This window comes from Myxocyprinus asiaticus, chromosome 10, assembly GCF_019703515.2.
Source record: "Myxocyprinus asiaticus isolate MX2 ecotype Aquarium Trade chromosome 10, UBuf_Myxa_2, whole genome shotgun sequence".
In the NCBI taxonomy this organism is placed as follows: domain Eukaryota; kingdom Metazoa; phylum Chordata; class Actinopteri; order Cypriniformes; family Catostomidae; genus Myxocyprinus; species Myxocyprinus asiaticus.
Genome location: NC_059353.1, coordinates 6,838,528 through 6,863,656, shown reverse-complemented (window position 1 = coordinate 6,863,656; position 25,129 = coordinate 6,838,528). Strand labels below are relative to the sequence as shown.

Below are 25,129 nucleotides of genomic sequence, written 5' to 3'. Positions count from 1 at the left end.
ATGCCTGTCCTTCACAGGGACGTTATGTCTGTTATTTAGTTAATTTCATCTGGGATTTTGGGTTCTCTTTAGGTACCGCTGGAACAATTACTGTATGTAAAAATTATTTGTCCTCTGTTGCGTTCTAAAACAGCTTGGAGCAAAACAGCAGAGAGATGCGTCTCCATTGCTCTCCCAGACACACTCATGCAAACGCCACATCTCATGCACTTACATATACACAGACACAACACCTGTTCTTTCACACAGTCTCACTAATTTATCTTTTTGATTCGAGCTCTTCCTCTCTCAGACATCAGCAGCGCTTATCATGTGTGATCTTTGGAGAGTGATCTCGAGCATGAGAGAATATGTTTGATCAGACTCTCTTAGCCCACAGCACAAGAGACTTAAATGTACCACGTGAAAGAGATTAAAAGAGAGAGAGAGATGGCAAGGCTACATCAGGACTAACTCTCTGCTACACGTGGGCGTTTATGAGAGTTGGAGCGTTACCTTCTCGTTGCTTTTGTGGGCTCCGTGGAGCCTTATTAAAATGCAGAGAAAGTCGGTTAGCTGTAAATTACTGGAGAGGGACTGACATTGCGAAGAGCTGCCGCTCAGCATGTGGGCTGGAGGAGCATGTGAGGCCTTTTCTGGCCAAGACGATATCTAAGGGGCCGTTCATACAGGATGTGTTCCTGCGTTCTGCTGCGCTATAATTGTTGGTCTATATAAACATGCACTAGACAGACATTTTTGGCTGTTGCAATGCGTGGCACTTTTTTTTTTTTAATCAGTTTTATTCAATAATTTAGTGTTTCGCGCCATGAGCTACAGTGTTTTTAAGGCAGATTAATTTTTTAGAAGTGGGTCTCGAGACATGCATTCTGCTCCATTCCACTTTTTGAATGCAAGAACCAACACTTATTACAAAGCATCACTTTTTGTCTGCACCACCAAAATGCTGCCCTTGATATTTTAAACGTAACAATACAAGTTAATTGAGCTTAACTTGTATTGAACCTGGAATATTCCTTTAAGTTTCACTCACACAGAGCTATTGTGTGACTTTGGAGGACTTTAAATGTAGCATTAGTCATTTGGACTACTTTTATAATGCTTTTTTGTATTTTTTAATTTATTTATTTATTGTGACTGTACTTGTAACTGCTTGTTTGGTCTTTAATATTGTTGAGAATGGGTGAGGTTTAGGCGTAGGGGTGGGGTTAGGTGCTCAAAATATCTGGACAATAGAGTAATGGAACTAAACTAATTGTGATTAAATGTACCTTTCTGTTACATATTGTTGATAGGTGGATAGGTTTAGGAATGGGTTGAGTCAGGGAATCTAATATACTATTTGTTAGTATAATGTAAGTAAAATCATGTATTTCTAAGTATAAGAAACATATTGCAGTTAAACATACAATAATATCCGAAGGTTGCAGAGCCTGTGACAGAATCGTCTGAACTGAGGAGAGACTGTTCTGTCCATGATGTTTTCATGGTGATAGAAAAATGTTGCTATGATGACACCTTGTTTATGAGACTGGTGTGTGAGCGGCCCCTCAATTGCTTGGTCCGAGCTTAAGTTAATTTTTTCCCCTTAAAGCTTAAGTGTGAATGTTTTCAGTTAAAATATTTCTTCTATCCCAGCTTAATATGCAGAGACAGCTATAAGTAAAGGCGGTTGCACACGGGACGAGAGGCGCCATGCCACGTCGCTCTGTGGCACGGCAGAAATTTGAGCAGCCTCCAGAGTCGTAGTTGGGCATTGTCGACAGATGCTGAATGGCGGTGGTGGTGTGTGTACATTCACAGAAAATAATTGTTTTGAATTTTAGAATGCGCCATGTCATCTGCCAGACATGTCCAGTGTGCAACCCCCTTAAGGCATATGTAGGTTTATTTTCTCTATAAATGTAAACACTTGGTCTCTGTGGTGCTATAAAAAAAACCCTCTGTTTGTTTTGAGCAACCCGTTCATACTGACACAATAACATTGATACAATGGTAACACAATGGTGTGAGTTGGTGGCGGGACTATCTTTTTGTTCGATCAACAGCAGACAGGGGGCATATTCAGAAAGCTGTTTGAAAACAAACTATTTCTTTTTGCAATTCCGTTTGGCGCTAGTAGCGCAGAAATCACACACCTCAGCTTTAAGTTCACTTACAATGGTAGTCAAGGTTTCTTTCCTATTTCAAATTACTTTCCTTTTTTGCTGACATCACCCAAACACCCTCTGAAGTTTTCCTTGCCTCCAACTGCTTGTAATATAGAAACAACAGCACAAAGTGCATGCAATAAATTAATGAAATAAAGTTTTTTTTTCTTGTTAAATATTCTGTTTCACTTGGAAATCACATTATGGAAATGAATGCTTAATTTAGACTTTAAAGGACCATTTTCCACCCTCTTTCTGACTCTTGGAATTAAATAGGCTGTTTTTGCAACTGTACCTTTAATGGTGCATCTGTTATGATTGGCTGACCTCATAACATGTGGAATGAGTAACAACACTTACCTACTGACAGTAGGAAAGAGGATGTTTTGTTTTGTTTTATTTTGATAGTAAAATTGAACATAAAGCATGGTATATTATAAATTTATTTTTGATTTATGGAATTGTTTTATTCATAAATGTAAAAGGTCATCACAGAAACAAAATTTCACACACTTCAAAATAGAATGTTAACAGGAGTAAAAACAGTAAAGCGCTAAAGAGTATTAACTTTTATAAAGCCTTGAATATCCCCTTTTGAATCTTAATGTTAATGTTACATTGTATATTGTATAATCTATAGTCTTTTGTATTCTGTATATTGTCGATATACCTTTTTGTAAGTATTTTATTATTATTATTATTATTATTATTATTATTTTCTTTTAGTTTATTTCTTATGCTTTCAGTTGGTTTGACTGTCATGTCATATTGATTAAAGCAATAAAAAAATTTTTTTTTTTTAAACTGACAGCTTTGCTCTCGTGTCAGATTGAACGAGCTGTTTTAGCAACTTTTAAAAACAGAGGTGTAAATACCTCCTGTTCAGACACAGAGCAGTTCTTGTGTTTGTATGTGTCACTTCCTGTTTGTCTTGTTTACAGCTTCAAGGACAGCTTGGAAAAATCATCCTATTCTGATTGGCTGATTAATAACAGTATCGCTGAGCTTGTCGCCTCTACTGGACTGCCTGTAAATATCAGCGATGCCTACCAAGACCCACGCTTTGATGCTGAAGTAAGATCAATAAACTATGGATGAATTAATGAATTTTATGAACATTTATATGTAACATTCATATATCAAATTTATGGGCGTTTCTGGAACTTTGGGCACTTTTAGCACTGTTGATGTCTAGTCTTGATAGTCTAATTAAAACATTCTTTAACACTTTCACTAGTTTTTTAAATTTCTCTTCTATCAATGTCCAACTGTGTATTTACATGCTTCACAGGAGATTTATGTCATTTTGTTCTTTTTTCTTTCTAAAACTCATGAAAACTCGAGCTGGACCATTTACACGTGCATCAGCTGGGCTTCCCTCATTAGCCACGCTTTATCATCATGTGCGCTCCAGAGATAGATAGTGCAGAGCTAATCACATGCTAGATTCAACCAGGCCTCCCTTGATATTGTGGCACAGATCATAAAACGTATGCAACTTTTGTATGAAATGTATGAAATTTTACACAGATTGTTCTACATTACAGCACTTTTAAGGAAGTCAGACATCTCAAATGGCTAGACAGCCTCGACATTATAAACAGCACTGACGAGTAAAATGGGGATACAAAACTGTGGCATGTACCAATATAAATTATAAGACTTTTCAGTATACACATCATCACCCCTTTACTAAAATGTATCATGTTTTATGACCGAAATGTTACAGATTCATATTAAGTCCATTAGGGTGTATCTATTAGACTTTATTTTCATAAGAACTGTGAGAGTTGCAGTGAAAGTTTTCTAAATGTGTTTAGACTATTAGTTTTTTAATAACAAATACTATAGTTTATTTTTTAGAAAGACTACAGTATCTACACAGACCTGGAAATTACTCTCAAAAATACTCTTTTCAAATGTGATATTTAAAGGAATGTTCTGGGTTCAATATAAGTTAAGCTCAATCAACAATATTTGTGGCATAATGTTGATTAGCACAAACATGAATTTAGACTCGTTCCTCCTTTTCTTAAATTTTTTTTAAATTCAAAAATTGAGGTTACAGTGAGGCACTTACAGTGGAAATGAATGGGGCCAATTTTGTAACGTTCAAATACTCTTTTTTTTTTTTTTTTTTTTTCAAAAGTATAACCACAAGACATAAAGGATATGTGTAAACATGATTTAAATGTGATAAAATCACTTATAAACCTTTCTGTGTAAAGTTATAGCCAATTTTACAACTTTGTTACCATGACGATGTAATGTCAACAAACCCTAAAACATCTGTAAAAATTGCAATTTAAACAACTTTACAGCTCAAATAATACACAAGTTTTAACAGAAGAATTAATGTATGTGCTTTTATAAAATTATAAGCTTCACGTTCTGTTTAAACCCTCCAAAAATTGTCCACTTCAGTTGTGCCTCATTGTAACCTCGATTTTTGTTTTTTTTTTAAGAAAAGGAGAGACAAGTCGAAATAGTTTTTTGTGGTAATCAACATTATGCCACAAATGCTGTCGATTGAGCTTAACTTGTACTGAATCCGGAACATTCCTTTAACTTGATTTTTTTTTTCTCTCTCTCTGTGGGACATAATTTTTGAAACATTATCAAATCAGTTCCACATATTAAATATTGTTATGGTCCGTGTTTATTTCACATTTTGTTTAGATTGATATTGTTTTGAACATTGAAGAAAGTGAAAGAAACTCCCTTAGATTTCTGCTCTGTAAATGACCTTTAACCTCTGTCAGCTGTTATATGTCTCATGTAAACTGGGGCGGATTATGACTAGCAAGGGCCCCGGGGCCAATTTACTTTTAGGGCCCTCTGTCAATTATCTTTTAAAGTTGAGATCTACACAAGCTGTTTTCATTGATTTAAGTCTCTTTTAATACCTGTTCTGTTATTTACAGTCAGATTAATTCAAACACACAGCACGGATATGGTAAATAAACCGATCAACTGAAACATGTTTGCTGAACAGCCACTGTACTTAAAGAGACAGTACCATTTTAACATTTGTTATACAAAATGTAAACTCAGTGTAAATACTACAAATTATGCATACAAATGCATTTATTTAAAGGAGCTGAAATAAATTATGAAATATTTTAACTTGATCAAACACTTTAAATATTGATGAATTTAACAAATACAGTAGGCTCCTACAGTATCTATCAAGGGTTTGGTGAAATTTGGCAAAGAGTTCAGGCAGTTCTGGCTCGCGGTGCTATATATTTTCTAACTCATCTGAATGATGGGTTGCGTTCCATTCAGAAGTGATCATCCCTACACTCTATTTCCTTCAAAGACTTTACTCTCCATTGTGAGAGCTTCGAAGAGCGGAAAGGTGTCGGGCTTAAAAATAGTGGTCATTTGGTCATATTCTTCCATCGAAAAGCCCTGCTAAGGCATCATTTAAGCCTTTTCAAAGTGTCCAAAAATCCCCTAGACTACATAACACTGACTGTTTTAGACTGTTTTTTCAAACTTCAGCTGTCAAAACTTACAAGCCCTTTAATCTGCTGTAAGATGCTCTCTTCTTTCTTTCTTTCTTTCTTACTGTTAAACCTGTAAAAAATTTCTAACTTCAAGAATTTAAAACTATTTTAAACTTACAGACATGGTTTTGTCAGATCAACATTATAGTTTGTCTCAAAAAACTTTATGTATCTAGTTTAATCAGTAATAAGCCAAGTTATTTTTTGTAATGTAGGGCAAACATGCAGATATAGCAATGAATAGTATAATAAATGTTTTTGTTCGACAGTCCATTTATACACTGAATAAAGCTTAACCATATAAAGCCTAACATATAACCTAACATATACTTTTTAAACCTGTTTAAACCTATTTTTCTATAAAATAATAAGCACATGTTGCTTGAATTCAGTAAATATTTCTTTTGAAATATCAGTAACAATAGAAACGTTATTGCTAATTTTGCTTTATCAAAATCAGCAAAGATTTCAAATAAAAAGTTGAGTGCATCAAAATATGAAGGTAGCTATTTTGGAAATTATTTTACAAGGTCTTCTACTTCCAGAAGAGCATGGAAACTTTCACCAGGTGGTGTTATAACATTAAAGAGTGGCTCAAAAAATTTAATTGGAAACAGAAAGTCAAAAGAATCCTATAAGAGGGCTGGGGGCCCTCCTGGGGCTAAGGGCCCTCATAGTCACAGGGCCCTGTTAAGGGGGCCTTGTATAAACTGTGAGGCCCACATATTTAAGCATATACAAACATTTGTTTTCAAAGTTGATGGGCCTCCCCAGGCCCCTGGTAGTCAAGGGCCCCTGGGCACTGGCCCCATTGGCCCAGTCCGTAATTCACCTATGCATGTAAATGTCAAGATCACAGCATTATATAACACAATGTCTTCAGATTATGATCTCATATTTTCGCTCACTTCTCCTTTGAAGTTATCATTCAGAGCATCTTCATTTGTTTTTATGGTAGGGTGAATAAGTGTTTTGAATTTCTTTAGGCAGATCAGTTCTCAGGCTTCCACATTAGATCAGTCCTGTGCGTCCCCATCTGGAACAGTAACCACCAAATCATAGGTAAGTTATACAGTTAAAGGAATAGTTCACCTAAAGATTAAAATGTTGTCATAATTTACTCAAAACCTGTATTGTGTGGTGTGTGTGATGCTGCTGTTTTTCTGCTCTTTGAGTTGTATTATTGTTAGTGCTGCTGGTTAGACTTTCTGTCTAACTGAATTAACATATGACAAACCTGTGTGTGTGTGTGTGTGTGTGTGTGTGTGTGTGTGTGTGTGTGTGTGTGTGTGTGTGTATGTGTGTGATCTTTTGCTCTGTGCAGTGTGCGTGGGCGAATATGTGTGTGTGTGTGTGTGGGAGGACTGTCAGAGACCGAAAGTCATTATGAGCACAAAACAGGCAGTAGAAACGGAGTCAAGGATGTGTTCATTCAGAAAGATTCCTCTCTCCCCCTGTCTTGTGCTTTCTTTATATGTGTGTATAGAGTATTTCAGAGGGTTTCAGAGTATTTTTTGGTTTTGTCTCTGTCAAATTTCAAAAACAGATCAGATTCTGAACTCAAATCACGTGTCTAAAGCCAGTGCGAGAAATGTCAGCACCATGGGGAGAGAAAACATCTAAATCTCTGGTTTGAGTGCATTCATTTAAAACCTTCTGTCCACAAAGAAAATATTTTAACAAATGCTCTAAAAAAAAAAAAAAAGCTGTATGTTAAAAATGGAATTCTACATATTACTAATGTTTAATATGCAGTACATAGACTGTGCACTGACATACATTTAATGTATATACATACAGTACTTAATATTTTATTACACATTTTTTCACATTATACTATATTTAAAAATCTGTTGGCAGTATTTAGTGCATACTGTGCAGTATGCAGTAATTGGTAAGCTAGTATTCCATTCTGAACAGCCAAAATCAACCACAATTTTTAGCATCTCCTTTTTGGACTGAATTAAAAAAGCAAAATAGCTGTATTTATTTTAGGGATAGACCCTTCTCGCTGAATAAATAGCCCAACGACAAAATATCCCTGGCAAGCAGCCTTAGAGACACGAGTTCTGATCCTATGGGAACAAGGAAGTTATTTTGTTAATATAATCAGTGTGATTCAGAGGTTGCATTTTCCCCCTAAAATTTAATTTTTACTCCACTGATGGTTAGGTTTAGGGTTGGGATTTGGGTTTGGGGGTAGAGTTAATAAAATATGCATTCCTGTTGACTGTATTACATCATGTAAATATACAGCTCAATTTTGGCACCACTCTGTGGTTATTTCACCTGGAAAATGGAGCTCACACATGCCCATATGTTCAACAACACTTCCAGCTTCAGCCACGGGGGGCAGTGATTCAAATTTCAGTAAGCATAGATCGATTTCAGTAGCAGAACATTTGACCTACTTTAGCTGAATTTACAGTGAGATCAGTCTGCATTTCCAAAATTGTTACGAATTTTCTGGTCGTGAAAATGGTCGTGACTTGAATTGTGTGTAAAACAAGACACAATTTTACTCTCTTCATGTGTATTTGTTGCAGGTGTAGCTCAAGTATTGAACAGGTTAGATGGAAAACCATTTGATGATGCAGATCAGAGGCTGTTTGAGGTATGATATATTTTTTAGAAATGCTGGGTACAGTGTCCTTTTAACATAATATACTGTAAGTGATTCTTTTGCAATCCGTCATATTTAACCCAAAATCTATACAAAAAAATATGAAATTGTATTTTTCATAAAGAAAACAAAGCCTATATTTAGGATAAGGCTGTTGTTTTAATGTGTTGATTCAGTGCGATTAATTATGTAGAAAATAATTTAATCATGCCTGATCATACATAAATTCTGTTATGAGCCACTTTTTCTACAAATCGAGCAATTCAAGCTTGAAATACCACCTTACGCAGTCGGCGGGGGGCAGTCAGGGCAACTCCAGCTGTACAGGCAACAAACCAATATCTGATCAAATACAGCTGGATGGAGCAGAGTGCAGGGGTCTCGAGACATTCAAACTACATTTAACTTGACAGAGCTCTAAAACACAGCATTTTTCAAAACCAGTAAAATGCGACCACAGTAAAACACTCCAGAAGCATCCATCAGATGCATGTATAGACAAAACACAAGAATGCATCCTGTGAGAACAGCCTAAGTCTACAGGCTAACAAACTCAATTGCAAATTGGATTGTTGTGGAATCTAGGCAAGTGAAAAGCTTCTATTTAAAGATACAGTATGGAAATAAACTAAACAATATATTGACTAAAGCCACTTTTTGTTTGGTCTAATCAATGTTTTAATTGTCTGTCTCAATAATGTAATATCTTTATCATATCATCATTGTGTGAATTATTATATTTATTATATGCGTTAGGCCTATCTGAATTATTATATTTATAATTATTTTAATTATTATATATTGAATCATCTTCATTTGTGGGCCTATTTTGGAAAATATTGATCTGAATATTGAATAAAAATGTAATTGATTGACAGCCCTAATTTAGGACCATTAATATTTTTTGCAATGTGACATTATTTTCATGACACTTAAGCCCATTTTTCCCACCAATTCTCATTACCGTAACACAGTCATTTTATACTGTATTGCAGTAAAAAAGATTGTTGCACAATTTTTTTTTATGAAAATCAGCAATAATGAAAGGCAGTACCAAGGGAATACTACTATGATATATAAAAACAATTTATTCATACGTTTCTAAATAAATTATATATTAATCATAATGACCTTTTTTTTCTTTTTCTTTTTTTTTTTTTTTTGCATTGTTTTAAGAATTTGGGGGTAAAATGTGTTTAAGCGTCATAAAAATGTCACAATGTAAACAATCATAATGGCCTTAAATAGGCTTAGTTTTCCATATTTAAAATATAATTTCTTATTTGTTTGTTTTGATTTTGGAGTAAAATAGGACCTGGGCATTTTCTTTTTTTTTTTTTTTTTTTTGACAGGTTTCGTGAGAATCACCCTTATGTCCCTGTCTTTCACACTTTTCATTTACTCTTGTTCTTTTACTCTTTCTCTTCAGGCATTTGTGATATTCTGTGGACTGGGAATCAATAATACCATAATGTACGACCAAGTGAAGAAGTCCTGGGCCAAACAGTCTGTCGCTCTCGATGTATGTCTCTACAAAATATACACATAGTGTACACACAGTCAGAGCCTGTGATTGGCAGGATATTTCTAAATTATTAGAGTGTTTATGTGGCCATTTGTAATTGTTGGGAGGTTAGATTAGAAATATGTGTGTTTCACATACATAGGCCAGACGTGTCCATCAAACAGACCGGGTGGGTCTGGCACTGCATAGTTCCTTGAACTCCTCCTCTTTTTGCATTCTTTGTATGGAATGGAAATAAATTATTGTTGGTTGTAAAAAAGGTCAGTAGGTGTACAGCACTGTGCATTGTGTTTGGTGGGATGGTTCGACACAAGTCAAGATGGAATATAAGATGGGAGTGTCTGATTGGTTGAATATTGACCTAGTTCCTGTTAAGGGATGGAGCTGAATGTAGGAGCCGGGGGATCTCTTCTACTGACTCAGAGTAAATGTGACACTCAATCATCCCACAAACCAACTTTCTCTCTCTCTCTCTCTCTCTCTCTCTCTCTCTCTCTCTCTCTCTCTCTCTCTCTCTCTCTCTCTCTCTCTCTGTGATACACATGTATTTAAAGGGATAGTTCACCCAAAAATTCTCTCATTATTTACTCACCCTCATTCCATCCCAGATGTGTATGACTTTGTTTCTTCTGCAGAACACAAAGATTTTTAGAAGAATATCAGTTCTGTTGGTCCTTTCAATGCAAGTGAATTGTGGCCAGAAATCTGAAGGTCCAAAAAGCAGATAAAAGCAGCATAAAAGTAATCCATATGACTCCAGTTCTGGCCACCATTCACCTTAATTGAAAGGACCGACAGAGCTGAAAAATTCTTCTAAAAATCTTTATTTGTGTTCAGCAGAAGAAAGAAATTCAAACTCATCTGGGATGGCATGAGGGTGAGAAAATGATGAGAGAATTTTCATTTTGGGGTGAACTATCCCTTTAAGTGATCATGACAGTCCCTCCAGACTATTTATGCAAAAAGGACTGCAAAAATGGATTGTGAATCTTCATATCTGTGATTTTACAAACATTGTACATTTCACATAGATTGGCCAATCATAACAGAGACCATATACTTATAGAAGTCTCAAATGTACAGTAGCAAAAACAGCTGTTGAATTGGGATAGAAGGATAGAAGGTTAGAGAGAGTTTGACTTTCTCAAATGGACAATGATCATGGTGAAAGAAACCTTGAGTAACACTATAAGTGGACTTCAGGGGAAAATGTTAGGGAATTACTCCTTTAAAGAATATTCCAGGTTCAATACAAGTTAAGCTCAATCAGCAGCATTTGTTGCATAATGTTGATTACCATAAAACAATTATTTTGTTACATTTTTTTTTTTTTTTTTATAAAGTAAAAAGGGGGGGTTACAGTGATGCATTTACAATGGAAGTCAATGGGGCCAGTCCATACACGCTAAAATACACGTCAAAAGTATAGCCACAGGGCATAAACAATATGCATGTTAACTCTCGCACCCCCATCGGCCTCTTCAGCACCAGCTATCATCTGTTCTAGTTCTCCCACATTCTAATGATGTCATTAAGTTGTTATCATCTGCACCTGCCTCCAATCCCATGGCAATCAAGGACTCCATATAAACCCTCAGGTTTGAACACTCAGTGTCTAATCTTATCTTGGACATGTACAGACTGCACTACTCATTCCTGTAGTGTTTAATTGTATTCTAGCCTTGCCAGTGTTCTTCTCTAATGTAGTTATATTACAGCTTGTATTCATTTGTGTTATTCATACTTTTTGTGGATTGTTTTTTATCTGTGCTGTCTTCATTAATGTCCCAGCATTTGGGTTCACTCCAGCTCTCCGAGTCATCCTCTAGCCTGACATTAACATGATTTTAGTGTGATTAAAATTGCTTACTAACCTTGTCTGTGTAAAGTTACCATATATCCAGTACCAGGATTACAGGACTTTGCTGTCATGGCAATGAAGTTGTAATATTGAATATAACTCTACACAAGTTAGTAAGAAATATGACACTAAAATCATGTTAATGTGTAATGTTTGCATCTTGTGGCTTCACTTTTAATGTTTATGTATTGGCCCCATTCCCTTCATTTTTAAGTGCCTCACTGTAACTGTGATAAGATATTTTGTCTTTTTTTAAAGTCAAATCATATCAAATCAAAATCACTTGTCATACAGCCATATACACAAGTACAATAGTGTGTGAAATTCTTGGGTGCAGTTCTGAGCAACATAGTAGTTGTGAAAGTGATGAGACATATACCACTTTACAATAAACATCAGATTAACACAACACAATTAAAAATCTAATATACACATAATTACACACAACACAATATACAAATAATAACATACAATGTACAGTATACAATACACACAATATACACATTATACAATAAAATAGTATATATAAAATGTAGTAGGTTGTATTGTACTGTATTGACAGAGGGACAAGTCGAAAATAATTTTGTGATAATCAGAGTCTGTGAATTGAGTTTAATTTGTATTAACCCAGAGTATTCCTTAAAGGTGCACTCAGTAACTTTAGTCTTTGTGTCATCTTGGACTTACACTGATACCTAGCAGATTGGATGCAGTATCATTTAAAATCACTTGTTTTCATTTTCAGATGTCATTGTAGAAATGTAATTAGTCAGCCATGATTACTTTAATCAATGAGTGAAAGTGTCCAATAACAGTACGGTTACTGAGATTATGTGAGTAGTATTCAGCTGGTCATGTGATTCTAACATGGCAGCCCCCATGTGTGGACCCTCTCCATGTAGAATAAACAGCTTTTATAAGGTTACTGATATGACTGGAGTCTTCATTTTAATGTGAGTGCTCATGATTTCCTACATATATTGCAAAATTACAATTCATGTCTTTAGGAGTTCAACTTTTTTAATGAGGAAAAAATTACTGAGTGCACAATAAAAAACACAGATAAATACTCACCTGTTAGGATCTAAAATCACCTTGAATCAGACAACTTCATTTAAACAAAGTAACTGATTATTTATGTGTAATCAGATAGCAACAGATGTTGGTGTGTTGACAGGAAATGTATGCATCCTGCCTAAGACTGAGAGGGCTGTTGTATGTCTACAAATAAGCAAATACCAGTAATAAAAGTAAATTGAGTTTCTTTTGTACAACAGTAGAATGTTCTCCTCTTTTTATTTTTTTTTAATTTTTTTTTTTTTAATCTGCCCATATTTATATATATATAAAAAAAAATAGTTTAGCGGGATATTGTCAGGTACAGTACATCCTTTAGCAGATGCTTTTACCCAAGGTGATTTACAGATGAGGAACAGAACAAGCAATTTGTCATACAAAAGCTAGCAATATCTGCAGTATTTCAGTGCCAAGTTCCAAAAGTAGCTACAGTACAGTGGTACAATAGTACATATTGTAATCGACCAGCAACTGCATATTATAGCAGAATTGAAATGATATATTATTAATGCAGAGTGATTAAGAACTCTGTTCTTTAAAAATGTCAGTTTAACAGTGTAAACATAGACATGTTTATAATATGACCTGATAGAAAACCTGCTCGACTGAGTTAAGAATGGAGATGACAGTAAAATGTATGTAGTTTTATAATGTATTTTAAGAAAGGGCACACCATCAGAAACCAGAAGGCTGCCATGAGTGAGTTGTAGTATCTTGGTTTTGGTCTATACAAATTCAATTCAGCCTGTTAGATATCAGAATTGTGTAACTGCACGTAGAGATCTTTAATGATTTATGATTTAATGATTAATCTGATTTGTGTTTTCCATAGGTGCTGTCATATCATGCTACTTGCTCAAAGACTGAAGTGGATAAGTTCAAGGTAAAGATTAATACACCATTAAATTGCTTAGAGAAGATTATATTTTAACATACAGCTAAATGTTATATTTTAGTAGTAGTTAAAACAACAGAAGCTTGTCAATAATTAAATCCCTTGATTCATGATTATATAAACGCTTCAGTATGTACTGTTGGTCTGAATGTGTGTGCAGTATATTTAATTCAGAACAAAGCTATTCAATATCTCATCAGTGTTTGTGCATTATTGATATCGTCTCTGTGGAGTTTTGTCCATTTTTTCTAGCCGTGAAATGACACATTTTTATGTGTCAACTTTCCTGTGAAATGTTATTTTTAAAATGTGTTAACTGGATTTTGCTGGGAGCTTTTATAGCACTTCATTTAAAAGTACCGACATGTTTGCAAGAATACAAGAATCCATTGCTGAAAGCCAAATACAGGAATATTACATAATATACAGTATATACACTGATGAGCCAAAACATTATGATCTAATATGCTGTTGGTCCTCCACGTGCCGCCAAACAGTGCTGACACACCGAGGCATGAACTCTACAAGACTCATGAAGGTGTCCTATGGTATTTTGCACCAAGACATTAGCAGAAGTTCCTTCAAGTTCTGTAAGTTGCGAGGTGGAGCCGCTGTGGATCGGACTTGTTGATGCTTAATCGGATTGAGATCTGGGGAATTTGGAGGTCAGGGCAACACCTTGAACTCTTTTTCATGTTCCTCAAACCTTTCCTGAACAATGTGTGCAGTGTAGAAGGGCGCATTATCCTGCTGAAAGAGGTCACTTCCATCAGTGAATACCATTGCCATGAAGGGGTGTACCTGGTCTGCAATGATGTTTAGGTAGGTGTCAAATTGATGTCCACATGAATGGCCAGACCCAGGGTTTCCCATCAGAACATTGCCCAGAGCATCATACTCCCTCCACCGGCTTGTCATCTTCCCACAGTGCATCCATGGCACACACATACATGGCCATCCACGTGATGTAAAAGAAAACGGGACTCATCGGACCAGGCGACCTTCTTCCACTGCTCCAAAGTCCAGTTCCAACGCTCGTGTGCCCATTGTAGGCGCTTTCGACGGTGGGCGTGGGACAAGTCCGCAGCTACGCAGCCCCATACTCAGCAGGGTGCGATGCACTGTGTGTTGTGATATATTCCTCCTGTAACCATAATTATCATTTTCTGTGACTTGTGCCACAGTAGACCTTCTGTTGGTCTGGACCAGATGGGATAGCCTTCTTTGCCCTTGTGCAATGAGCCTTGGGCGCCCAACACCCTGTCGCTGGTTTGTGGTTTGTCCCCCCTCGGACCACTGTCAGTAGGTATTCACCATTGCTGACCGGGAGCACCCCACAAGACTTGCAGTTTTAGAGATGACCCCTCTGACCCAGTTGTCTTGTCAATGTCACTCAGGTCTTTAGTCCTGCCCATTTCTCCTGCATTCAACACACTGACTACGAGAACTGATTGTTCGCTTATCATTGAATCTACCCAGACTTTGACATGTGGCCTTGTTAGAAGATGATCAACGTTATTCGCTTCACCTGTGAGTGGTCATAATGTTTTTGCTCATCACTGTATATACTACTCAAATATGCAAGTGTCCCTGTCAGCACTTCATTTATTTTCTTACCATTTAATAAACAGCATTTATCCATTTATGCTAAATACTGTACATTTGAATTGATGAATGAAAATACTGTGCATTCTCAATCTGGACAATCATGGCCCTATGTAACTGTAGATTATACACATTTTTAAAGTTTACCACCACTTTTAATTAACTTACTGCTTCTAGGATTAAATTACTGTGCCTTTTTTCTTCACATTAAAGGAATGATAATTTGCTTATCGTTTACTCACCTTATGCCATCTCAGACTTGTGGGACTTTCTACTGTGAAACACAAACAAATTATTTTATGAAGAATATATTTTGTGTTATTGCCATACAATGCAAGTCAATGGGGATCAAAAGTTTCAAGCTCCAAAAAGGAAATAAAGGCAGCATAAATTTAATCCAAATGACTCGAGTGGTTTAATCCTTGTCTTCTGAAGCGATACGATGAGTTTTAGGTGAGAACAGACCAAAACCTAACTCCTTTTTTTAATTAAATCTTGACATTTGCTGACATCAAACTTCAAGTCACGACAGAGAGATTGCATATGTCAAGATTTATGGTGAAATTTGTGGTCTGTTTCTCACCCCAAACCGATTAGATTACTTCAGAAGACATGGATTAAACCACTTGAGTGTTGAACCCCATTGACTTGTATTGTATGGACAATAACACATAATCTATTCTTCAAAAAAAAATTGTTTGTCTTCCAAAGAAGAAAGAAAATCAAATGTGTTTGAGATGACATAAGGGTGAGTTAATGATAAGAGAATTATCCTTTTTGGGTGAACTATTCCTTTAAGTGTTTTCAGAGCTGATATTAGCTTCTTTCACATCTTATTAGCTACACATTCAGCAACACTGGCTGCCGGTTGATGCACGTATCAAATTCAAGGCGCTGATGCTGACATACAGAACAGTCACTGGGTCTGCTCCAGCATACCTAAAATCATTTATGCAGAGCTACGTGCCCACTAGAAGCCTGCGGTCGGCTAAGGAATGTCGCCTTGTTGTACCAACGCAAAGAGGCACCAAAACACTTTCCCGGACTTTCAGCTTCATCGTACCAACTCCATCCGTGAAGCTGACTCACTTTGTCTTCAAAAAAACGACTAAAAACACATCTGTTCCATGAGCACTTAACCAGTCATTAAAAAAAAAAAAAAAAATTCCTGTTGCACTTTATTCTGTTTTGAATGCTATTATGATGCTAGTGATACTTTGTAATACAGCACTTTTCATACCACTGTCTCCTAAGATGATTCGCTTATGTTTTCCTCTTTTGTAAGTCGCTTTGGATAAAAGCATCTGCCAAATGAATAATGTAAATGTAAATGTAATGTAACACTTGTCTCTGAGACAACAAATACAGATATCTGACAGACACTGTATAGGTCATTGCAGTGACTAAACACATCACAAGATTGGCCTAGAACAGAATGTTATGAAATACATCAAATGTTAGATAACAGATAAAAACTAAACAGAGGACTGCACTACTAGGCCATTTTTTGCCCCCAGATTTAAAATATCTGAGCCATTTTTGTCACTTTCAGCATCTTTTTTGCCCCAAGCCTTTGTTTTTATTATTAACAATTTTATTGATTCCATTCAACAAATTAAATAAACATAACAGAAAATGCGGAATCAAATTATATAAAATTAAACCTTTCCCCCCGAACATCCCGCCCCCCACCCCCTGACACAAACACTCACGCCAGTGGTCATAAATATTTTAAAAAACACAAAAAAACCCAAAAACAAACAAAAAAAGCATAAAAAGTATACTTTCAAAAAACAATCAAATTGCACACACACATATAAACTAGAGATCCCTCTCAACTACCCCTCCCAGAGAGCCTTCAAAAATGGCCAAATATCTGCCCCATTTCCTATTAAATAACCCTAGATTGCCCAGCCTTCTATACAACCCTTCTTCAAAGGCCGCCACCCTCCCCATCTCCAAGCACCACTCATGAAATGAGGGCACTCCAGCTGACCTCCAACCCCTTAAAATAACCTGTCTGGCGATCATGGCGCTAGTTAGGACCCAACTCTTTATGTGCTTATTCTCAACGTCAATGACCACCCCATCGCCCAAAATACAGAGTCTGGGGCAAAATGAAAGCCGAGTTCCCAATACATCACATACAAGACTCTGAACTTTCAACCAGAACTCCTGGATCTTAACACACCACCAAAAGACATAGGTTATCGCCAGCAGGTGGGTGTGTCTTTAAGACCAAGCCTATACAATCTAGAGGGGGTCCAATATAATCGATGTAAAATCTTGAATTGCTTAAGGTGCACCCTTACATCTCTAGATGCAGACCTGATGTTTTTTAGAATCCTAGCCTACTCTCCCACCTCCAATACCAAGTTTAAATCTTTCTCCCATAATCTCTTGAGGGAAGGTGATGCTCCATCCCCCAGACTCTGAATTAGCAGGGAGTAATACACTGATGCCTCATGACCTTTTCCAAAAGCAGTAATCACCACTCCCAGAGTATCTGCCACTTTTGGGGGGTGTATGCTACTCCCACAAATAGTACAGAGCAGGTGTTGCAGCTGTAAATACCTATAAAACTGAGATCTGGGGATCCCAAAATGTTGAACCAGATTTTCAAAGGATCTCAACACTCCACTCTCATATAGGTCACTGAGTGTAGTAACCCCCATCACAATCCACTCTGACCAACAGAAAGGGGACTTATTAATAAATAATTTGGGGTTAAGCCATAAGCTTGAGGCAACATTTAAATAAATGTTTGAATTAAACACTCTGGACAATTTTGTCCATACCGAGTGTAAATGCGAGATAACGGGGTGTAACTTAACTTCTCCGATTAGTTTGATAGAAAGGCTTTGCAATGGCGAAATAGGGGCAAGAACTTCCTGTTCAATACAAAACCAGGGAGGGGCTCTCTCAGGTGGAAGCGACCAATGAGCCAAATGTCTGAGACCAAGCGCATAATAATAAAACAAATTCTTGGGTAGGCCTAGCCCACCTTTATCAATCGGCCTATGCAGTTTACTGAAATGTAATCTGGGACGTTTACCATTCCAAATGAAGGACTTCGCTATGTTATCAAATTGCTTGAAATAAGAGAGGGGGACATCTATAGGGAGTGACTGTAGCAGGTAGTTAAATTTTGGAATACAATTCATTTTAATAACATTAAGCTTCCCAATCATCGATAAATGTAATGAAGCCCACCTGCCCACATCGCTCGCAAACTTTTTATTAAAGGGTCAAAATTAACTCTAACTAGATCACACAAATTTGCTGGAAATAAAATACCCAAATACTTAATGCCCTGTTTGGGCCACTGGAAGGCGCCCGGCTGAAAAGCCGTTATCGGGCAGTACGGTGTCAGAGTCAAAGCTTCAGATTTAGACCAATTAACTCTGTATCCTGAGAATTTAGAAAAGGAATTAATAATTCTGTGGAGGCAAGGCTTAGATCTAGTAGGGTCAGAGATGAATAATAAAATATCATCTACGTAAAGTAGAAGCTTATGCGCCACGCCTCATGCCATCACCCCTGGAAAATCATCCTCTTTTCTTATTGCGGCTGCTAATGGTCCCAGGGCCAGACAGAACAATAATGGGGAATGAGGGCAATCCTGCCGGGTGCCCCTATCTAGAGTAAAATAATCTGAAATTAATCCATTTGTTTGTACTGCCGCTTCCGGGTGTCTATAAAGTAACTTAATCCATTCAATAAAAGTATTCCCAAACCCATACATTTCCAAAATCTTAAAAAGATAACCCCATTCTACCATATCAAACTAAATTTTAATGTCTAGCTGGATCAGGGAAATTGGACGGTAACTCTTACACTCGCTTGGATCTTTGTCCTTTTTAAGAATCAGACTGATCCTGGCTTGTGACATGGTTGGCAGAAGCTTTCCATTCTTTAATGATGCCGTATAAACCTCTAACAAAAGTGGAGCCAGTTTTGAAGCATAAGATCTATAAAATTCAGCGGCAAAGCCATCTGGCCCCGGAGCCTTGCCTGTAGGCAAGGCCTTAATTAACTCGCCAAGCTCCTCCAAGGTTATCTCAGAGTCTCAGAATTGTTTTGCTCAGTCATCAGTTTAGGGAGATCTAATGATTCCACAAAGTTTCTAATATCTTCATCAGTAGACGAAGACGTGGAACTATAAAGATCAAGATAGAATTCTTTAAAAGCATTATTAATATAAATGGCTGAGGTAAAAATTTCACCACAAGCAGATTTCACTGAGGGAATGGTAGAAAAAGACTCTCTTTGCTTTATATATCTAGCCAAAAGCTTCCTTGCTTTGTACCCCGACTCAAAATATGACTGTCTTGCCCTAAATAACCAAAACTCCACCTCCCGTGACAAAATAGTATTATATATGTATTTCAATCGGGTCAATTCTCTGAGGCCATCAGACGACATTCGGCGCTTCAGTTCTGCCTCTGTAATTTTAATATTCTATTCCAACTCCACAAGTTCTCGTGCTTTTGATTTTTTTGATGCATACTGTATGATCCGACCCCTAAGAACCACCTTAAGTGCCTCCCAAGCCACACCCACAGAGGATACTGATGACCAGTTGGTCTCCATATAAACATTGATTTCAGCCTTTAACATTTGTTGGATATCAGGATTTTGCAAAAGGGATACATTAAAGCGTCAACTATATGATTTATTTTTCTCCATATGTGGCAACACCTCTAAACTCACCAGGGTGTGATCTGAGACTAAGATGTTTCCAATTGAACAATCAATGACAGAATAAATGAGGGACTTAGATATCAAAACAAAATCTATTCTAGAATAAATCTTATGGACTGATGAAAAAAAATTATAGTCCCTACCATATGGGTTCAAAAGTCTCCAAATATTTGTAAGACCAAGATGTTTACACATCCTGTGAAGTGTCAGTGTTGCTCTAGGGGGCTTGCACAGTCTTGATTCACTATGATCAAGGACTGAGTCCATCAATAGATTAAAGTCTCCTCCCAATATTATATCATGAGGGGTGCCAGTGGCTTGCAACATCCCTTTAAGATCTATAAAAAAGCCCTGATCATCAGCGATAGGTGTGTAAATATTAGCCAAAATCAACTTTTGCCCCTGAATTTCTGCTAAAACAATAATGACTCTTCCTAGTTTATCTTTAATCTGTTTGAGACATTTGAATTGTAGATGTTTACTTATCAGTGTAATGACTCCCCTGTTCTTACTTGAGCCAGCACTAAAGAAAACATGTCCACCTCATATCTTCCCAAATTTTTCAGCTTCCTGCAGGGAAAGATGTGTTTCTTGAAGAAACACTATATCATATTTCTTACGTTTAAGAAAAGAAATAACCTTCCTTCTTTTTATGGGGTGCCCCAACCCATTCACATTCCACATGGAGAGAGACAATTCACTCATATTAACATTTGACATTTTGACATATTAGAAAAAATTGATTGTGTGTCAAAAATAAAATTATAAAGACCACATTCCAACATTAGTGCAACAATCAAACCCCAAACTTCTCCCCGAACCAAACAAACAGAAAAAACAAAGACATGCGCATTAACACCGCACATGACAGTGCCAACCAGCATCCATCCCTCTAAACTCAAACAGTACATGCACGCCAACGAGAGTCCCCGCGACAAATTTGCCATCGGATTGCTCAAGTCCGGTGCTTCTGTACAAATTTTGTGAGACAGAATGACATAACAGAAAATAATCTATAAAACAAACTCCAGCCAATAGGCAGAATAAACACAAAGAATGTGTAGATTCATTCACAAAACTCGAAGGTGTGTTACTCCACAAAACAAACTCCAGCCGCTAGCAGAACCAGCGCACACACACACAAAATAAATAAATAATAAAAATAAAGCCGTTCAGTTTCCTCGAACAGTCAAAGGAATGTTCAGTGAGCCGGCTGTTCATGAGTGCAGGAGATGACCTAACCATTCCAATGTCCTGCAAAAATTGTTTTCCATGAAACAAACTCCATTCAATAGGAAGCATAAGCACAAAAAACGAGCAGATTCATCCACAACTGTCCCGAAGGAGTGTTATTCCACAAAACAAACTCCAGCCACTAGGCAAAACCAGCACAAAAAAAAACAAAGAAGGCAGCCAGCTTCCTCAGATGGTCAAGTGTATGTTCAGTGAGACAAGCTCATTTGGAGGCACGTGAGAAACACACCATGACTTCCTCCATCTATTAATTTTATGAAAGACATCGCTTGCTGTGGGCATGTAGATATTTTGCGGCCATCCTTAGTATCTATTCTCAATTTGGCCAGGAACTTCAGTGTAAAAGCGACCCTTCGTCGATGCAAAAGTTTCTTGAAGGAGTGTTATTCCACAAAACAAACTCCAACCGCTAGGCGGAACCAACACAAAAAGAAACAAAAATGGCACCCAGCTTCCTCAGACAGTCAAGTGTAGGTAAAGTGAGACAAGCTCACTTGGGGGCCATATGAAAATCACCAAATGGCTTACTCACCCCATTGCCTCTATGAAAGACAATGCTTGCTGTGGACATGTAAATATTTTGCGGCCATCCTTAGTATCTATTCTCAGCTTGGCCGGGAACATCAGTGCAAAAGCGATCTTCCATTGATGTAAGAGTTTCTTGCATTCCTTGAATCGATCATGTTTCTGTCTTGTGGAATTTGCAAAATCTGGGAACAAGAAAATGCTTTGATTCTTCCAAGAAAGCTTTCCTTTGCTCATTGCCTCGCGCAACACAAGATCTTTATCGAATGATCTCAGAAATTTGGCCAGAATTGATCGGGGCCCGTCTCCCTCAGCAGATCTGTGAGCCAGGACCCTGTGTGCTCGCTCGATTTCCAGCTTAAGGCCTGTTATGTCAAGCAGACTCGAGAAGAGCTCGTCTAGGAATTTTACCATATCTCGGACCTCCTCATGCTCAGGAATTCCAAAAATTCGGATGTTGCTTCGCCGATTACGATTCTCCAAATCCTCCAGTTTTTCCCAAATGTGTTCCAAGTCTATCTTGTTTGCTAGTGGATTAGCAGCTAATTCCGTCTCCGTTGACTCCAGATAATCGATCCGTCTCTCGACATCCCCGATTCTTGTAACCAGATCGATCGACATATTACAGCAAGATCCTCTGAGTCAGCAACAACTTTCGCCAGCAATACAGACATGCTCGCCAGCTGGCGTTGAATTTCTCCCACCGCACCATCCAAACCGACTCCCTGGTCTGCGGGCCTGTCTGAGGTATCAGCTTGAGCACGTAAGTGTCTTTTAATATCTCCAGAGCCCAAGGATTTGGAATTCTTTGCCATGTTCACTTCAAAGAACTGATATGTAGCAGCGTGTATCTAATCTCACCGGTTTATGACATAAAATAATTAAAAACTAGCAAAATGCACAGAGCTTGCCGTTTACACGTCGGCTCCTCGCATGGCGTTAATTTCAGACACTATTACTGAGCATTGATGATTATATTAATAAATATCTATAATTAGAATTAGTCAATGACGAAACAACAATGCCTAGCTCCTGCTGCCAGCCTTTTCTCATTAGATCTGTGAATGTGTGTGTGAATCTATTTGTAGCATCTCATTAACACGACTGTGAGCTTCAGTCAGTATGAACACTCATGGGTTACACAAAATATTGACACAAGTTGCATTGCATTCACAAAACTTCAATTGAGAGAAAACGCTGCATACTCTCTCTCTCTCTCTCTCTGTTGTTCATATTTTCCTCAGGCTGCGAACATTCCTCTGGTGTGTGAACTGGGCATTGATAAACTCTCATTTGATGATTTCTCTCTGGATGTGGACGCCATGGTCACTGCAGCTCTGCGAATGTTTATGGAGCTGGGAATGGTGCAGAAATTCAAGATAGACTACGAGGTCTGGTGCACACACACACACTTTTTTTTAATGATTGAATTTCTTAAAATCTCCACATAATCATCACCATCCACATCTCTCTCTCTCTCGCTCTTTCTCTCTCTCTTTCTCTTTCTCTCTCTCAATAGACTCTGTGTCGCTGGCTGTTGACAGTGAGGAAGAACTATCGCATGGTTCTGTATCATAACTGGAGACACGCATTCAACGTCTGCCAGTGCATGTTTTCAATGCTGACTGTGAGTGACCCACACTGTGTGTGTGCTGTTCTAGGGTCAGATTTAGAGCAGCAGTATGTGTGTGAGTGTGTGTCAACATTTAAATATAAATACATTATAAATATATTATAATCATAATTAGATGAATGAAAAATAGAAGTATTTTAAGTAGTGGTCTTAGACTTTTGGACCCCATTGTGTGTGTATGTATTTGTTTGCAGACGGCTGGGTTCCAGGAGACACTGACAGAGATGGAGATTCTGGCTCTGATAGTGGGCTGCATTTGCCATGATTTGGACCACAGAGGGACCAACAATGCTTTCCAAGCCAAGTGAGACTCTGCTACTACTCAAACACTATCAGTTCAAAATTGAGTCCTTGAGCATCCTTGTGACAGTTTGTAAAGGTCAAACATTTCCAAGAGGAAATTGGGAAACTTTCATAAGTGTTATTACATAAAGCTCTCTCTGTATCTTCTTTATCTTATCTTAGCTATGTCTGTCTTTATCAATCCAATCTCCTCTAAAAGCAGGAGTCTGATTGTCCATGGCTTTAGTTTGACATCTTTTTAAACTGAATGTATTCACTAACAAGTGTAGATGTTTAGCATGTAGGAGCTGTGCTGGAGTCTATGTGAGCATGTGCACGGTTATGTAGAATTACAGTGCATCCGGAAAGTATTCACAGCGCTTCACTTTTTCCACATTTTGTTATGTTACAGCCTTATTCCAAAATGGATTAAATTCATTATTTTCCTCAAAATTCTACAAACAATACCCCATAATGACAATGTGAAAGAAGTTTGTTTGAAATCTTTGCAAATTTATTAAAAATAAAAAATGGAACAAAAATCACATGTACATAAGTATTCACAGCCTTTGCTCAACACTTTGTTGAAGCACCATTGGCACCAATTACAGCCTCAAGTCTTTTTGAGTATGATGCTACAAGCTTGGCACACCTATTTTTGGGCAGTTTCTCCCATTCTTCTTTGCAGGACCTCTCAAGCTCCATCAGGTTGGATGGGGAGCGTCGGTGCACAGCCATTTTCAGATCTCTCCAGAGATGTTCAATCGGGTTCAAGTCTGGGCTCTGGCTGGGCCACTCAAGGACATTTACAGAGTTGTCCCAGAGCCACTCCTTTGTTATCTTGTCTGTGTGCTTAGGGTCGTTGTCCTGTTGGAAGATGAACCGTCGCCCCAGTCTGAGGTCCAGAGTGCTCTGGAGCAGGTTTTCATCAAGGATGTCTCTGTACATTGCTGCATTCATCTTTCCCTCGATCCTGACTAGTCTCCCAGTTCCTGCCGCTGAAAAACATCCCCACAGCATGATGCTGCCAACACCATGCTTCACTGTAGGGATGGTATTGGCCAGGTGATGAGCGGTGCCTGGTTTCCTCCAGACATGACGCTTGCCATTCAGGCCAAAGAGTTCAATCTTTGTTTCTCATGGTCTGAGAGTCCTTCAGGTGCCTTTTGGCAAACTCCAGACGGGCTGTCATGTGCCTTTTACTGAGGAGTGGCTTCCATCTGGCCACTCTACCATACAGGCCTGATTGGTGGAGTGCTACAGAGATGGTTGTTCTTCTGGAAGGTTCTCCTCTCTCCACAGAGAAATGCTGGAGCTCTGTCAGAGTGACCATCGGGTTCTTGGTCACATCCCTGACTAAGGCCCTTCTCCCCCGATCGCTCATTTTGGCCAGGTGGCCAGCTCTAGGAAGAGTCCTGGTGGTTCCAAACTTCTTCCGTTTACAGATGATGGAGGCCACTGTGCTCATTGGGACCTTCAATGC

General features: G+C 37.8%; 1 protein-coding gene across 1 annotated transcript in view; it reads left to right on the top strand.

Moving 5' to 3' along the window:
• The window catches only part of LOC127447412 (dual 3',5'-cyclic-AMP and -GMP phosphodiesterase 11A), a 141,496-nt gene that overhangs the window by 91,537 nt on the left and 24,830 nt on the right, over window positions 1-25,129 (top strand). The window contains exons 6-13 of the mRNA XM_051709284.1: window positions 3,092-3,224; window positions 6,649-6,724; window positions 8,209-8,276; window positions 9,715-9,807; window positions 13,581-13,631; window positions 22,976-23,122; window positions 23,251-23,358; window positions 23,559-23,668. Of these exons, the coding sequence (XP_051565244.1) occupies window positions 3,092-3,224; window positions 6,649-6,724; window positions 8,209-8,276; window positions 9,715-9,807; window positions 13,581-13,631; window positions 22,976-23,122; window positions 23,251-23,358; window positions 23,559-23,668 (786 nt within the window). The remainder of the gene's footprint in view (window positions 1-3,091; window positions 3,225-6,648; window positions 6,725-8,208; window positions 8,277-9,714; window positions 9,808-13,580; window positions 13,632-22,975; window positions 23,123-23,250; window positions 23,359-23,558; window positions 23,669-25,129) is intronic.